This window comes from Phyllostomus hastatus, unplaced genomic scaffold (genome assembly GCF_019186645.2).
Source record: "Phyllostomus hastatus isolate PE091 unplaced genomic scaffold, TTU_PhHast_1.1 phas_contig_2, whole genome shotgun sequence".
In the NCBI taxonomy this organism is placed as follows: Eukaryota; Metazoa; Chordata; class Mammalia; order Chiroptera; family Phyllostomidae; genus Phyllostomus; species Phyllostomus hastatus.
Genome location: NW_025333718.1, coordinates 477660 through 495789, shown reverse-complemented (window position 1 = coordinate 495789; position 18130 = coordinate 477660). Strand labels below are relative to the sequence as shown.

At 40.1% G+C, this 18130-nt stretch overlaps 1 protein-coding gene across 1 annotated transcript; it reads left to right on the top strand.

Moving 5' to 3' along the window:
* Nucleotides 1-15500: 15500 nt before the first annotated feature.
* On the top strand, nucleotides 15501-17352 carry LOC123816319 (heterogeneous nuclear ribonucleoprotein C-like). The gene is given in 2 exon segments (XM_045835214.1): nucleotides 15501-16116; nucleotides 16156-17352. Coding segments are annotated over 2 exon segments (879 nt in total). The 5' UTR covers nucleotides 15501-15805; the 3' UTR covers nucleotides 16724-17352.
* Nucleotides 17353-18130: the final 778 nt, after the last annotated feature.

Here is an 18130-nt window from a genome sequence, read left to right as displayed (position 1 = left end):
AGCCACATGATGGACAAATATCTTCAATACATTACACAGAGGGTCAGATTTGACTTTACACAGGTAGAGGGTTACACATAATGGAAGGAATGGATGTGGGCACAGACAGAGCCTGGATACCTCATTTTACATCTGTTTGTGTCACAGGGACACCTTCCTCACAGTGGCTCACCTTGTATCTGGTACAAGTAATGGATTTTCATTAACTTCCTAATTAAATCAAAAAAGATAATCAAGTAAATATTTCTTTAAAAAACTCCTCTAAAATTTTCTAAAGTGTTAACAATTCAGAAACACTTTCCAAAAAGGGCTAGCTGGTAAAGGAAGCTGGAGGCAGAGCAGTGTCCCAGCAGACATGCATTGCCCCATGGTGGCTCCATTAAGCCAACACCAGAGACACCTCCCCAGGCTTGGATTTAAACTGACTTACATTCTGTAAGATTCAATATTTTGGGGGTGCATTCTAGTACAAGTCAATGTCATAGCATTTCTCACTGTGAAAAACATAGGCTGGTTCCCAAGTACAGTATTTCAGGAAGTATTTATTGGGCATCTGAGCCAACAAAACAAATAAATAGGTAAATGAATAAATTGTCTATCTCCCAGTTCTGTGTATCTGCTTTAAAAATATATATATATATAAAATATACAACATTATATATAACATATTTTACATATTTATACACACATATATATTAGTATAACAACTAAAGCATACTTAGGGAATCTTCCTGATCACATCAACAATAAAATATTTTTTAAAATTGGAAGACTATAACTCAACATATATGCATAATACAATCTAAATTCATAGAGAGTTTTAAAAAATGGGATCACCCTATATCTGTGATCATTTTTTCACTTTATGTAAGCAATTTCCCATATCTTTTGATATTTATAAAATATATGTATCATTGCTGCATAGTATTCCTTCTAAAATCTTGTACATGAATGACTTGCTTCTATCATTCCTTTTGCCTTCTTCTTCCAGGCACCATATCTCCTTTTTCTCTGAAAGCAGACTTTACATGTAATCATCTACAGTAACTTTCAAAATATAGAATCATTCACTGAACTTTCAGAGCCCTTACTCTTGTTAATTTTATCTCAGGATGTTAGCCACATCATACCATGTCTTACTGTCTTTGTTCCATGTGAAGCTTCTCCCAGGCAAACTGCTGCACACATAGCATATCAGCCCTTAGTACAACAGCACTTGTCATATGCTAAATATTCATTATTGATCTAAAAACACTAGGAATCTAAAGGAGTTATTGTGACCAAGAAGCAAAGTTCTTAATCAAAATTCATTCTCTTCTCTCTGGGCCCCAAACTGGAGGCATCTCCCAGCCTCATAACCACAGGACAGTGTTATTCTTTGCCAATGCAAGAGGAAAGAAACTTCATTGCAGACCTGGCTTGTGAAATCCTCCCACATGTGTTTCTCATGTCTCCCCACTTCTGATGGATGTGGATGGCTTGGAGGTCTTTGGGATGAAGTCACATGGTGGAAGAACTCTGGTTTCCTCAATGACCACGTGAAAAAGTGCAGTCTCTCCAAGCTCAACACCCACTTAGCACTAGTATTTGCAATCATATGTAGTGATGCACTGCTGAAATTATGGGAGTTCCATGGTTATGTACCATAACCTAAAATGTAGGCATAGTTCAGGTGGCTGCTCCAAAGCCTTCTGGCACCAAACATAACCTTGATTGTGGACAATAGCTAGTAAATTCTGAGGCAGAAAGAGAGATTGCCTCCTGTTAGGGCAGGCAGTCAACACTCAGCAGAGACTGTCCACATCTATAGTTCTCTTCCATGACAATGATGGGAATTTTCCTCTTACCTGTGCCTGTAACATCCTGTGTTTTTGGCTCTGTGTAGGCAACTCCAATATTAAGGGGAGCAGTAGCTTTGCCTTGAAGCACTGTGTGAACCCAGATGAGTTATTTCTCATCCTTGGGACACATCCTTGTATTGACCATGGTGAATGCAGGGGTGACATAACCCATAGAATTCTAAAGACCCAGTTTCCATCTGTTCCACATCTATTTCATCCTCTATTAGTTGCTGAGTCTCAGTTTCTTTTGAGGGGAGTGACTGTCCCTCCTCCCTTGGTCTGCACAATTATGTGAGGCTGAAACCCTGTCTTGGCTACTGGGCAGAAGAGCTCTCAAAGCCATTGATGCTCATCTACCATTGAGGAAGGCCAGAGAGTGTTCCTTGCACCCCAAAACACTGGTCACAGGAAGCTGGGACCCTGGGCCACCTCCAAGTTGGATGCAGGTTTTAGCAGTTTTTTGTCCAACCCACAACTATACAATTGGGAAACTGAGGACTTGAGAGATGCAGGGACAGCCCAATGCCACCCAGAGGCAGAATCCCTAGATGAAGGGAGAATGTGGGTCTTCCAGGCCAGGGCTGAACTGCACCCATGGGATTAGCTTTGGGAGAGGGAGCCACCAGGAACCCAGCCCACCCAACCCTATGTGGGGTCTTTTATGCTGGAGGTCCATACTGATATACATACTACACACAACCACTCAAATTAGAGGAGGGGACATTATGCATGGTGTCAAAAGAGGAGTGAAGTTTGGGCAGGCGACTAAGCCAAAATGAGTAAGAAGTTGGAGACAGTTCTGCCATGGGACAGCAGCAACTAGTCTCCCAGAACATGCCCATGGTGCACAGCATGGGGTGGGGGAGATGTCAGGATGATGGTTATGGGAAACCCCATGGCACCAGGGGACTGCCTAGGGGAGGGAACGTGCCCAAGACAGGCAGAAGACTAGAGTGACTGGGGTCTAAAATCCATAGCTATGGGTATTAAGTTTTTGAAGACTATATTTCTATGTAAAAGCCCTTTTTAAAAATGCAGAACCAGTGTAATTCACATACATTTGCAGAATTCAAGTACACATTTGATTTTGTTAAGGAATATCATGAATAAAAATAGGTGAGATGGGATATAAATATGCACACTAATATTTAATAAATTTAAGAGACAAAATGTATTAATACAAGAGCCTTGGCTGGTATGGCTCAGTTGGTTGAGCATTTGCCTGTGAACCAAAAGACTACTGGTTCAATTCCTGGTCAGGGCACATGCCTGGGTTGCAGGCAGGTCTCCAGTTGTGGCCTACAAGAGGCAACCAGTCCATGTTTCTCTTGCACATCAATGTTTATCTCCCTTTCTTTCTTCCTTCCTTCCCTCTTTAAAAATAAAATAAGTAAAATCTTTAAAAAATTTATTAATACAAGAGAAAAGTTTTTCTTCAATCATATAAATCATGAACACTGGCATATATAAGTTACAAGAGTAGAGAGGTAGAGACAACTAATTAGACTGAAAAAAGGTAAATAAATGAGTTGTACACATGGAAAGCTTGATGAAACTTTATTTGGTTTGTTTGAGAAGAATGTGCTACTGTTAATATTCTATGTAAAAAGTACAACATGAGCAAAACATACAAGAAAAATAGAAATTAAGATGGATGGGAAGGGTAAAAGCAGCTGGCAGTTACCCTATTATACTTTGTCATAAAGTCTTTAAGCTAGACATATTAAGGGGAAAATTTATTCTCATGTTTTATTACCAAAAAGAGGCAATAAATAACATGTTTTCACAAAGACAAATTTATAAATTTTAGCTAACCTTTACATAATAATCACTATCATCATCAATCCTTCTGATTACTATCTGCTAGGCAGTGTTTTAAATTCCTTAAATATACTTATTTAATTATCATATAGCTAGATGAGATAGGTTATAATCATTCTCTATGAAAATAGATGAGGTGCAGAGAGGTTAAAATAACTTGCTAATGGTCACCTTGCTAGTAAGTGATGGTGCCAGGATTTGAATCTGAGCTCCAGAGTCTATGTTTTCAATCATTGTACTATACTACACCTTTCAAATAAAACAAAACAAAACAAAAACAAAACAAAAAGTGTGTGTGTTTTAAATAATTTACATCAAGTATATTTTTAAAAATTTATATACATGTATACTTCTGGAAACAGATTCAGTAAGTAGCTTTCTACCCAGTCTGTTCTTTTTTCTTTAAACATTAACAAGAATATAAAATATCAGTAACTCAAAGCTTAGTTGGCTTTTTTCCTAGAGGCTAAACAAAAATTAGGACTTTAAAATGTGGAAATGAATCCTCATGTTTAATTAATATTCAGTAAATGAATGAAACCTTTATTTTCTGTAGTGACAGTTATTATATATGACTAAGATATCTTACATAACCCTATTACTCAAAAAGGCTGAAAGGCATGTCTTCACTATTACCCACATACAGCACTTATACATCCTCACCACTTGGTTCTTTCTAGGGGGGAGGTAAACTCATTTTAACCTGTTACATACACTCCCATAAATAGCCCCTTTTGAAGCTAATGATTCAGTTATTTAAGGCAACTAGCAAGGTCTAAGATAAAAATCAGTGGGGCTAAAATTTGTAGTTTTTCAATAAGGAAAAGGTATACACAAAAAATCTCGAGTAGGGGAAAAATTAGAAAGGTTTGCAGTTCAAGGTACATAACAATAAACATGCATTAACATCTTCCTAGTTAAATCCCACCAAAATAGAAACACACACACACACACACACACACCCAGATAGCAGAGCTAGAAGACAAAAGGGGCACAAAAATAAAATCAGAATCACAAAAAAAATTTGAAAAACACAAAATATACAGTAAAAATATAACAGAGCTAGTGGGCTTACAATTCCAGGCAAGCACATAAAGAAAACACCTGCCAAAAAATAGCGTGTGTGTGCTTTTTAATTTAGCACTATCACAGAATGCTCCTGAAATGATGAATTGCAGCTACTGAGAGATGTTAATTCACAGTGGCAGCCAGGAAATTAAATTAAGGAGAAAAAAGTGCTGAACCCATTCTTCAAGCCAGGAGATTCCATTTTTGTCTCCAGCTGATGTGTGTGATTTACAGAGGCAACCTAGGAAGCGGAAATCAAATAACAACCCAGGTAATGATGCTCTTAGCAATAGGAGAGCTTCCTCCAAGGTCCAGAAGGCAAATTCTCTAAACATGGAACTGAAGATTTATGTACAGTTTAAGAAACAATTATTTGGTAGAGAAGAGCCTTCTAAGTATATAGGAGAAATTGATGCAGACACCAGCCTACAGTGTCCATTTCATTATGGATGAAATGAGACACTCACATGGACTATCAAGTCCAGTGGAGAAAAAGGGACAGCGTGGCTTTTCCCTCAAAGGGAGCAAAAGCCAAGGTCTCCACCATGACAGGCCTTTATTTCTCTTTCCCCACCCATTACATGATGGTCCTCATTTACTATGCACAGGTTCACTTTAGGTGGTTACCTTTTACAGAAAACAAAGGAGCCAATGATGCTAATCATATCACAGAAGAGGGATATTTGCAAATGAAAAGGCAAAAGTGGTTGAACTGGTTACATTCATCCTTGGAAGTTTTAGCGTGGTTTTTAGGAAGTTATTTTGCAGTAAATGTTTGCCACTGGGGGCTGGGCCCACACCACACAGGATGGTCTACTACATCTCCCCCCTTGTTTTTAGTTAGGACCACTATGGATCCTACAAAGCTTGCTGCTTGCTGGTCTCCCACATGACCCTGGGAAAATAATTTGCAAATGCGTCAAAGTACACAGAACATTATTACAATCAGTAAGCAACCAGTGGTTCCATAGATCCATATTCTCAAATTAAGCCCATCAATCATTGTCAGGCAGTAATGATCAAATACATAACATTAAAAAAACTCTGAGGGTCTATTTTGAATCAGGGTCAGATAGCTAAAGTGCCACAAAACTTTGGGGAAAAAAAACTCATTTCAGGTTAGGACCCTTATCATTTAAATTGCAGGTATTAGCAAACTGGGTTTCATAGGATTTTATGCTTTCTCTCTTAGGCCTGATTGCCTCAGGGAATCTACCTTTTCCAGCACAGGGCCACACTGTTTCAGGCTTAGGTGGAGCAAGGGAAGTAAGGCAGACAAGAGATTAGGAGACTTCTTGCAGACAGAATGAGGACTCAGGCTATGTCAAAGCCGAGGGGTGGGGGCGAGGGTCCATCACCCCCTTTTTCTATAGCCCCCCGAAGTCCTTCCCTGAGAGCCTTCCCACATGATCGTGACTTTCTTAGGCCAACCCTCCCTTCAGGAATATTACTCGTCATTGGCTAACTGACCAAGCATTGGGGGCCAGGCAGGGTGAAGTAAAATGGGCAGAGGCAGTGTTCCTGCCACGGATATAAGCTTTGTCTCCTCAGTGGCTTAGGGTCCCAAGGTCTCTCACTCAGCCTTAGTCATGGGGGGTTAAAGCTCCTGAAACCATGCAGGGTGGTTCCCAACATCTGATCTCCCCGCTTTTTCATTTGTAAATGCTATTGCAGCTGTTAAGCCTGTGAAACCTACTATTTGCTGTTCCTGAATGCAATCTTAAGAAAATGACCTCTATATATATCATAAAGCACAAATAAGGATTAAGACAAAGGGGCATCCATGGGCTTCTAGGACCCAAACTTGTAAATTCGGTCCATTGAAACAGTTTTTAGAGTTCAACCATTGAACATTATGGGGCAACGAGGGGTTGTTGCCCTTTGCAGGAGGTGCTTGAGCCTCAGCCTCTGTCATTGGGATAGGCCCCATGCTCCTCCATTGGCAGACCGAGGCCTGTGAGTGATAGTATGAGTGTCCGTTTTTCTTCTGGTTGTTTAGGGTCAGCTGGGCCAGCTGGTCTGTCAGTCAACTGGTTCTCAGCTTCAGGTAGCAGAGCTTGGTGTCTGTTCCACTCATAATAAGGCTATGCTCTTTTGGCTGGTAGCCAAACAGGACCTGTAGGGATGGAAACACATGCATACCCTCTTCCCCATGTTAAGAAGTCTACAGGGCCTTGCCAAGAGCCATCTCCCAGAGGATCCCTATATAAAACCTGAGGATAAGATGACTTTGGCTCTTTCTTCTGAAAATGTTTCTCAATTGGAGTACAGAGTGATTCATCACAATTTAGAAAATTATAGGTAAACATAAAATCAAGTTTTGGGGGAAGGACACATGACTCCCCCTCTTTTTTTTTTAAGATTTTTTAAAAGTATAATGAGCCTGTTCTACAATTGTATGACCTTTTGGATTATAAGGTATTCCTGTTTTATGTTGGATATTCCAACACTAAAGAAAAACCTGAGTAGAATGGGCAAGATATCCTGGGCCATTATCAGTTTTAATTTACTGAGGCCATTCTAAATGACTAAAGGCCTCAAGCCAATGGGATTGTATATTTTTAGCAGATTCTCTTGTTAAAGCAGGTGCATGTAGGGCATCAGAGTAAGTATCAATAGAAATATGAATGTATTTGAAGTTTCCAAAAGGAGCGTGTTGAGTGACATCTGTTTGCCAAATTATTTAAGAACCTAGTTCTTGAAGATCAACTCCTGTAGATGGGGGTGTCTTGCTAAGGGCTTGGCAATCAGGATATTCTTTAATGCTTTGCTTAGCTTGGAAAGACAGGCCCCCTGCTGGGCCCCCTGCTGGGCCCCCTGCTGTTTCTGAAAGCTGCAATGAGTTTAAGAAGCAATTCTCCTGTTATTATCAGGACTTGGTAGTTCTTTGGTTCACAGTTTTCAGGGAAAGTGGGAAAGATTGGGGGCAGGGAGGTGCTCTGAAAAGATGTTTTAGACAAAAATGGTTACGCGCCAAGGGCCTTTTGTGACTCTTGACTAACTGTTCACTTTGGGAGAATAACCAGTTCTTCCCCAAGGAAACAATCAAGGTTTACAGGTACTGAGTTAAAAAGTGGTACTTAATCTTCCGTGGTGAAGGGCTAGTTCTCTCCAGGAGACTGTACTCCTAAATTTCATTTTTACAATAAAGGGTCACAGCCCCAGCATAAACAAGGAGGATTCTTAATATTTTTTTTAACACGTCACACCCCCCATCCCACTTACAGGATGCTTTAGATTGACAAATTTATGAACATATTCACAACTTTCAGAAACAGTTTTTTCTCTACTGGCAAATACACTTACTTTTTTTTTATTTGAATTTTGACCTGCTCCGTTTCTGACCTGGACAGTTCACCACTCTTTAGTCAACCTGATGGCCCCCCAGCTCCCTGGAAGTCAGCATATTGATGCCAAACTTAGTGCAGACACCCGATCAGCATAGCACACTGCAGCTCAGAACTCCTGGGTTCAAGCGATCCTTCTCCGCCTCCTCCGCCTCAGCCTCCGGAGTATCTGGGACTACATGCACATGCCAGTGTGTCTGGGACTGCACCTGGTGCTGGGCAAGGGGAAGGTCTCCCCAGCACATACTGGGGAGAAAGAGAGGTGATGGAAACCAATCTCCCCTTTGTGCTGCTGCCTGTCTCCAGCAGAGAGACCCAGCCCCTACTCGACTCACCCAAGCATGCACGCCGCGGTGGCTGCAGCCTGCTGCCAGCACTCGCACACCCAGGCTGCTGCCGAATACGCCCGGCGGGCCGTAAGACTGGCGGCAGCTGGTGCAGACCGTGAGAAGGGCCTAGCTAGTGTGCATCAGTCCCTTCTCTTCCATACTTCCAAATCTAAAGATCCCTTATATGGGAGACATTCAACAGCCCCATAACTGCTGAACTAGCTTTAAACAGTGTTCTTGTTCTTTAGAGAGCCCGATCCCCATAGTTGAGGGTTTGCAGACAATTGCAAAGCAGTCGCAAGAGAGGGCAACCTAGGAAGAAAAACCCTTTCCCCCTGAAATCCAACACACCCTTATGACATTTCCAAAAAGCACTCGGGATTGCCGGCCCTTACCTGGGCTAACTGTGCACATACTCCAACCAAGTTGATGTTTTGTCCACAGTGACATCGGCTCATAGCACTGGGTCCCTGTTTGGGTGCCAGCTGATGCAGACACCAGCCCTCAGTGTCTGCATCATTATGGATGAAATGAGACATTCACATGGACTACCAAGTCCAGTGGAGGAAAAGGGACAGCATGGCTTTTCTCTCAAGGGGAACAAAAGCTGCAGCCTCTGCCATGACAGGCCTTTATTTCTCTTTCCCCACCCATTACATGATGGTCCTCATTTACTATGCACAGGTTCACTTTAGGTGGTTACCTTTTACAAAAAACAAAGGAGCCGATGATGCTAATCACATCACAGAATAGGGATATTTGCAAATGAAAAGGCAAAAGTGGTTGAACTGGTTATACTCACTCTTGGAAGGTTTAGTGTGGTTTTTAGGAAGTTATTTTGCAGTAAATGTTTGCCACTGGGGGCTGGGCCCAAACCACACAGGATGGTCTACTATAAGAAATAACAAAGGAATCAATAATAACACTCAGCTGAAACTTCTTACTAAGAATGGCAAAAGCTCCCAAAAGCTTCCATGGGGGCAACCTATCAAAAAAGAATTAAGAATCAGATCAACTTCAGATTTCTCAGCTGCAAGACTAGATTTTAAAAAAAATTGTAGACTTTCTGCAGCCAAGTGACTTAAAACACAGAATCTAATATTCAAGAATGAGGAAATATTTTCAGAAACCCAAAAACAAAAGTGTCCAAATTATAAGTCATTTTGAAGGACTTATTCAAAGATATACCCCACTAAAATGTTTAATTCACAAGAAAACATTTAATTTGCATAAATTATTAAAAATAGGTAAAACAAACAAAAAAGTTATCCTAATTAAGACCAACAGTGTTGGGAACTGCCCTGCCTGGTTTCAGAAGCTGTAACCCCTCCCCCCATAGCTAAGGCTAAGTGAGTGACCTTGGGACCATAAGCCGCTAAGGAGAGGAAGCTTATCTCCTTGGCAGGGGCACCACTTCTGGTCCTTTTACTTCATCCTGCCTGGACCCCGATGCTTGATTAGTTAGGTAATGATGGATAAGATTCCCCAAGGGGGAAATGACCTAAGACAGGCACAATCACTTGGAGGTCCCAGGGAAGGACTTGGGGGGCTATAGCAAAAAGGGATAAGGGGCCCTTGCCCCTTGGCTTTGACATAGCCTGAGTATTCATTCTGTCTATAAGAAGTCTCCTAATCTCTTGGCTGCCTTACTTCCCCTGCCTGACTTAAGTCTGAAGCAATGACAGAGGGCGGTGCAGCCCTGTGCTGGAAAGGGCGGGTTCCTCTGTTGATCAGGCCTAAGAAAGAATACATAAACTCCTGTGAAACCTGCTTTGCTAAGAATGCTCTCAATTAAATGATAAATGTCCGACCAGGAAATGAGTTTGTTTCCCAAAGTTTTGTGGCCCCTTAGCTAACAGACCCTGACTCAAAATAGGCCCTCAGAGTTCTTTGTATGTTATCTATTGTTTGATCCTTACTGCCTGACAATGATTAATGAGCTTTACCTATATTCCTTTGCAAAATGAACCCAATAAAAACCCATTGAGGAAAAGGCTCTTGGCCCTTCTCTTTTGAGAGATTGGCCACCTTTCCTCCCCAAGCAGATCCTGTCTTGGTAGACTTATTCTCATCTGTGGTGGCTAGGGGGGCCCTGTGGGCAGAGCCCCCCCACACAACAGACTGTCAGATAAGTTCAAAAATAATAAAATAACACCCAACAGATGCAACAAAACAAATGACAGAGAAAATTTCAAAATAAGAGGATAGGTCTTCTGGTCAAGATACTGGTATAGGCAGATGTGGCTCACATCTTTGCACAACCACATCAAAATTACAACTAAAATGTAGAACAACCATCACTCAGAACCGTCAGAAATCAAGTTGAATGGACAAGTTGCAGTCTTGACAACTGCAGAATTAAAGAAGCCACATCTATCCAGGCTGGTAGGAGGGGCACAGAAGTGGAACCAGCTGGTCCCTCACCCATGTGTGGTAAATAAATATTCAGGAGGGATATATTGGGAGCAAGGAGTCTTAGCCCCACACCAGGCCCCTCGGCCCAGCGTGATAGGTCCCCACAACTTCTGACTGCAAAGAGCTAAGTCAGTGGGGATTGAGGCAATAGAAGAAACTTCTGGGGTCTCAAGCAGTTCCTCTTAAAGAATCCACGCATGTACTCACCTACTCAGACTCAATCCCTCTGAGCTCCAACACCAGGATAGCATGTTGAAAGGCACCAATGGTATAAGGGGAGAAAATGAAGTGTCTGGCTTCAAGGCAAGCAGACCTTTGTCCCGTTTCTATACCCTCCCCTGACAGAGCTGGCAAGCTGGTGCCATCTCTGAGACCCCATAAAGCCAGCTAACACTGTTTGATCTGCCTTGGAGATCCCCAGAGATCTGTCCCACCCACTTATGGGCCCACCCAAGCTGCTTTTCCATGTGATTGTTTGGTCTTGGCTCATGCTTCACAACTTTCTAAATCCTCTCAAATAAGCAACAGCTGGCCTCAGTGAACCCCAGTCCTGGCACTAGCAGCAACCATCCTAGATCCACAATTTGGCTTTGCCTAGGAATCTCCAAGCCTAGCACAAGTAGCAGCCATCTCAGATTACATTATAGTTTAGGCAAGGTGGTTCCAGGCAAAACACAGGTTGGAGCTGACCTTGGGCTGCACCACCCAGGAAACCCCAGGGCCAGTACAATCAATGGACAGCTACAGGTGTCAGAGCACCATCACCATGCGCCTGCACAGCTGATCCTCCACAGAGGGAAGAAGTTGGTGGTAAGTCGATACAGTCAATCCTTGCAGCTAAGTAGCCTGGGTAAATCCCTCCCATTGGTCTGCCAATAGCAACCAAAACTCAACTTAAAGAAGAGTGCATACTCAGCCTACTCAAAGGGTGCATCCTGAGTACCCAGCTTGGGACATAGGGGAGGATGTGCCACAGGATCATACAGGATACCTACTATATTAGGCCACACTACCAAGACAAAGAGTCAAAGCAACTCCACCTAATACATCGAAACAAACACAGGGAGGGTGCCAAAACAAGGAGACAAAGAAGCATGGCTCAAATGAAAGAACAGATCAAAACTCCAGAAAAAAGAGCTAAACAAAATGGAGATAAGCAATCTATAGATACAGAGTTGAAAACACTGGTTATAAGGGTGCTCAAGGAACTTAGTGAGGACCTGAACAGCATAAAAAAAGATCCAGTCAGAAAAATAAGAACAGTTTACAGGGAAACAATAGTAAAGTGGAGGAAGTCAAGAATTAAATCAATAATATGGAACATAAGGAACTAAAAAATAACCAGTTAGAATGATAAGAAAAAAGAACGTTCCCCCCCCCCACAAATGAGAATACTATAAGCAGCCTCTGTATAGGGACAACTTCAAGAGGTCTAATGTTCACATCATAAGGGAGCCAGAAGGAAAAAAGAAAGAGCAAGAAATTGGAAATCTATTTGTTTTGGTGAAGAAAACTTTCATAATTTGGTGAAGGAAATAGATATGCACATCCAGAAAGCACAGAGTTCCAAATAAGATGGATGAAAAGAGGCACACTCTAAAACATATCATAATTAAAATGCCAAAAGTTAAAGATAAGGAGAGAATCTTTAAAAGCAGCAAGAGAAAACAAGTTAGTTACCTACAGGGGAGTTCCCATAAAGCTGTCCTCTGATTTCTCAAAAAAACTTTGCAGGCTAGAAGAGATTGTCAAGAAATATTCAAGGTCATGAAAAGCAGGGACTTACAGATAAGATTGCTCTACTCAGCAAAACTATTATTTAGAGTGAAAGGGCAGATACAGAGCTTCCCAGACAAGAAAAAACAAAAGGAGTTCATCATTACCAAACCATTATTATATGAAATGTTAAAGGGACTTACCTAATAAAAAGAAAATCAAAACTATGAACAACAAAATGGCAAAAAAAAAAAAAATACAAATCTATCAGCGACTGAACCTAAAAAACAAACTCAGAACAACCAAACAAACAAACAAACAAACAAAAAGAGACAGAATCATGGCTGCAGAGAGTGTTTTGATGGTTGCCCAATGGGAGGTGTGTGTGGGGGAATGGGTGAAGAGGTGAGGGGATTAAGAAGTACAAGTAGGTAGCTACAGAATAGCCATGGGGATGTAAAGTATGGTATAGGGAATGGAGTAGCCAAAGGACACATATGCATGACACATGAACATGAACAATGGTGGGAATCTCCTGAGGGAGTGGGTGTGCTAGGTGGAGGTGGGAGCAAAGGGGGAAAAATCAGGACAACCATAATAGCATAGTCAGTAATATATAATTAAAAAAACAAAAGAGGACAGAAACATATATCACTCAAGGTGAAAAGTATTAAATAGGATATAAATTTAAATGCAATATTTGATGTAAATGAATATTCATAGATTATTAAAATATTTACACCACAATAAAATATAAAATCAATGAACATTTATACAGCTAGCAAAATAACATTAAAAAAACTAAAACAAAAATGATTTTTGAAAAAAGATCAAAAAGTTTATCATCATATCAGAAGACTTGACAATATTTCTTCCAAAATGATAGATTAAGTCAAAATGAAAACAAGTATGGTGAATACATGTAGAAATATAAAGAATATATGAAGATAAAATATTAAAGGACTAGAAAGTAATGAAGCAGGCATCTTCATATATATGATTAAAGAGTTTAGCAAAAAAAGGTGGATATAAGATCAAAACTACAAAATAATTATCCAAATCAACCACAAACATAAAACCTAATTATAACAACAAAAATGTCTAACAAAGCTGTACAAGAGAAATTTGTGAATTATCTTTACAGAGAAAATTAGGAAATTTCAGTGAAAGACATCCTGTAGATAAGCAAACAAAGCAATGGAGAAGAATGGAGGGATATATGATATGAATGGTAGCACTGCAGATGATGGAAGAAGAGATTATTCAATAAATTGTGCTATCCTAATAGGGAGTAAAAAGAAATGTAATCTTTATATCACAGCATAAAAAAAAACAAATAAATCAGTTCTAGATAGATTAAATTGTTTATGTGTGAAAAGAAAACCATAAAGCTTTTAGAAGAACATATCAGAGGCTATTTTTGTAACACTCAAGTAGGAAAGGATCTCTTAAGGCGTAAGAAGCATTAACTATAAAAGAATGATAAATTTAACTACATTAAAATGAATCTTTTGTCCAAAGTACACTAAAAAAGGACTAAAAAGACACACTATAAAAGAATTTTATGAGTTTTATGAAGATATTGAAACATGTACCTGAAAAAATATTAATGTATGTAAAGATTGCCTCTAAGGGAGGGTGGGGGTACCAACCCAGAAACAAAAGTTAAAAGCCATCACAAGGATTTTCAGAAAGGAGGCAACATAAATGCTAACTAGATACATAAACTTATTTGGTAAACAGAGAAATGCAAGTTAAAACTAAAATGAAAATGAGACACTATTTTATATCAATCAGATGGGGAAAATTAAGAAATCTGACAATAATTGGTATTATATGTTACTAAAAGAAAATACAGGTGGCCGCATTTCTGACCTCCATGAGCAAACGTCTACTCCACGTAGTACCCGGGAGTAGGAGATTCAGAATCGAATCTCTTCTCCCTTCTCCCTCTGGGTTACAAATCACTTGAAACATAAGTTAGTGGAACTTTGCTTGAGAGCAGCAAGGCAAACCCCATCCCTACTCACTGGAGCTCAGCTTTGATTTTTAACCTCCCTATCCCACCCTTCCAGAACACACACATTCCCATTCCAAACTGATTTTATTAAAAAAGACAAAAATCCATTTTAAGCATTATGATGCAACTTGGTGTGCACGACGGCAAATTTACAGGTGTTTTTTTTTAATTGTTTCCAAAAAACGGGACTTGGATTTAAGATGTAATTTTTAAAATTTCTATTTCTATTTTTCTGCAGCAGTTGGGTTAGAGGAGGAGTCTTTTAGCCTCTCATAAACTGACCTCTCTACTTCCTCGTGTATTTTTAAGATTGATTGATGATGTGGAAAGGGCTTTGCTTGTCTGCTACTGAGAACTTCACCCTTGCGGTTTTTGTGGAAACTGCTTTTGGAAAGAGAAAAGAAATGAACTTTACTGACTTGACATTTTCGCACCTCCCGTTTTTCTAATCTGGGCTATTTTTATTTTCGTTTTTTTACAGTGAGATTTTTTTGATCTTCAGCTATAGTAAGTTATTCCAATTTTTTTTAACATTTTTCCTGACTTTCCGCTGATTTCCTTTTTATTGTTGTTACTAGTTACTATTATTTATTATTATTATACTTAGGATGGTGATGATGGTGATGATAATGACTGATGATTTTTAACCTGATTAAAATCCAGCTTTTCTGAATGTTCATAAGAATTTCTCTGGCCTCCTAAATGACTTCGGAGTTTTGCATCTTGGGAGAGAAAGTGACGGCATTAGCATTTTTAAGTGGATTGATCACGTAAACCTTTTCTCTCCCAACCCCACCCTTGCCCTCATCCCCTTCCTCAACGCTGGAAAGAATTTTACTGGCTGTTTAAGTCTGTGATCTTATTTTTCCTGATCTTTAACTTAACTGTTTTAGAGCATCTCTGGACGTCTGTATTTTTTATTTTTTTTATTTTTTGTTTTTTTTATTTTTAATCTTTCATTTGTTAAATTTTTAAACTGTGCTTCAATAAAATGTGTGTGGTACTACTTAACACCTATGAAGGTGATGGCATTTTCCCAGAAAGCCATCTTCCTCCTGTTTCCCTTGAAATCCCATCCTGATTTTCCTGTACACTACCCCTTCACAAACCACAAGCTGCAGCAACATGGATGCCCAGCCTGGAGCAGCAGCAGCCAGGATGACCTGTAGCCAGGGGGGCCTTCGGAACAGATGCACACCCTTCCTGGGTGATGTTTCAGCTTTGTGAGGAAGCTTATCATCAAAGACAATGGCCAGCAATGTTACCAACAAGACAGATCCTCGCTTCATGAACTCCCGTGTATTCATTGGGAATCTCAACACTCTTGTGGTCAAAAAATCTGATGTGCAGGCTATCTTCTCAAAATATGGCAAAATTGTGGGTTGCTCCGTTCATGAGGGCTTTGCCTTTGTTCAATATGTTAATGAGAGAAATGCCCAGGTGGCCGGAGAGGATGGCAGAATGATTGCTGGACAGGTTTTAGATATTAATCTAGCTGCAGAGCCAAAAGTGAACCGAGGAAAAGCAGGTATGAAACGATCTGCAGCGGAGATGTACGGGTCAGTACCAGAACACCCTTCTCCGTCCCCTCTACTCAGCTCCTCTTTTGACTTGGACTATGACTTTCAGCGGGATTATTATGACAGGATGTACAGTTACCCAGCACGTGTTCCTCCTCCTCCTCCTATTGCTCGGGCTGTAGTGCCCTCGAAATGACAGTGTGTATCAGGAAACACCTCACAAAGGGGCAAAAGTGGCTTCAATTCTAAGAGTGGACAGCGAAGATCTTCTTCCAAGTCTGGAAGATTGAAAGGACATGATCTTCAGGCCATTAAGAAGGAATTGACCCAGATAAAACAAAAAGTGGATTCTCTACTGGAAAGCCTGGAAAAAATGGAAAAGGAACAGAGCAAACAAGGAGTAGAGATGAAGAATGATAAGTCAGAAGAGGAGCAGAGCAGCAGCTCCCTGAAGAAAGATGAGACTAATGTGAAGATGGAGTCTGAGGGGGGTGCAGATGACTCTGCTGAGGAGGGGGACCTACTGGATGATTATGATAATGAAGATTGGGGGGATGATCAGCTGGAGTTGATCAAGGATGGTGAAAAAGAGGCTGAGGAAGGAGAGGATGACAGAGACAGCACCAATGGCGAGGATGACTCTTAAGCACATAGTGGGGTTTAGAAATCTTGTCCCATTATTTCTTTACCTAGGCGCTTGTCTAAGATCAAAATTTTCACCAGATCCTCTCCCCTAGTATCTTAAACACATGCTCACTGTTCTCCCCATCCTTGTTCCTCCCATGTTCATTAATTCATATTGCCCTGTGCCTAGTCCCATTTTCACTTCCTTTGATGCTCCTAGTAGTTAAGTCTTACCCTGTAATTTTTGCTTTTAATTTTGATACCTCTTTATGACTTAACAATAAAAAGGATGTATGGTTTTTATCAACTGTCTCCAAAATAATCTCTTGTTATGCAGGGAGTACAGTTCTTTTCATTCACGTATGAGTTCAGTAGTTGCTTCCCTACCTGCAAAGGCAATCTCATTGGTTGAGTAGCACCTTGAGAGCAGCTTTGAGTTAGAGGTGTATGTGTTAACCTCATGTATGTAGCATACATGGGGCTCTTCAACACAAATGTAACGATGTATTTTTGTGGATGAGAGTTGGCATGTCAAATGCATCCTCTAGGAAAATAATTAGTGTAATAGTCTTAAGATTTGTTTTCTAAAGTTGATACTGTGGGTTATTTTTGTGAACAGCCTGATGTTTGGGACCCTTTTTCTCACAATAAACACATCCTTATTAAACCAGGAAAAAAAAAGAAAATACATTTTAACAACCATTTTGAAAAATAATTTGACAGTAAAATTAAAAGATATATATATATTTACCATGATTCATCAATTTCACTTGTATAAATATAACCTAGAGAAATTCTTGCTAATAGCTATCAGGATGGCTTTATAACAACATTTATAGGAGCACTGTTCAAAAGAGGAAAGAAATAAAAATATTCCAAATGTTCACTAAAAGAATAAATAATGAGTTATTTTGCACAATGATATAATACAGAGTAATGAATGAATGAACTAAAGTTCGATTTAATAACAAGGATTATTCTAAGAAACAAATGTGTAATGATAAAAGCAAGTCACCCCAAAATATATATGGTATAGCCCTGGCTGGTGTGGCTCAGTGGATTGAGTGCTGGCCTGTGAACCAAAGGGTCACAAGTTTGATTCTCAGTCAGGGCACATGCCTGGGTTGCATTCCAGGTCCCCGGTAGGGGGCATGTGAGAGGCAACCACACATTGATGTTTCTCTCCCTCTCTTTCTCCCTTCCTTCCCCTCTCTCTGAAAATTAAAAATTAAAAAAAAAAACATAATATATATGGTATAACTCTGATAAACCTTAGGAATAAGCAAAACAAAGCAAGTATGCTGTTTAGAAAGATATACAAGGTCTGTCCAGAATGTATCCAGCCATGTAATATGAAAAATAGAGACATTTATTGAAGAAGTTACAAGAAACTTTATACAAAGGACGATGATGCCTCAGTCCCCACCCT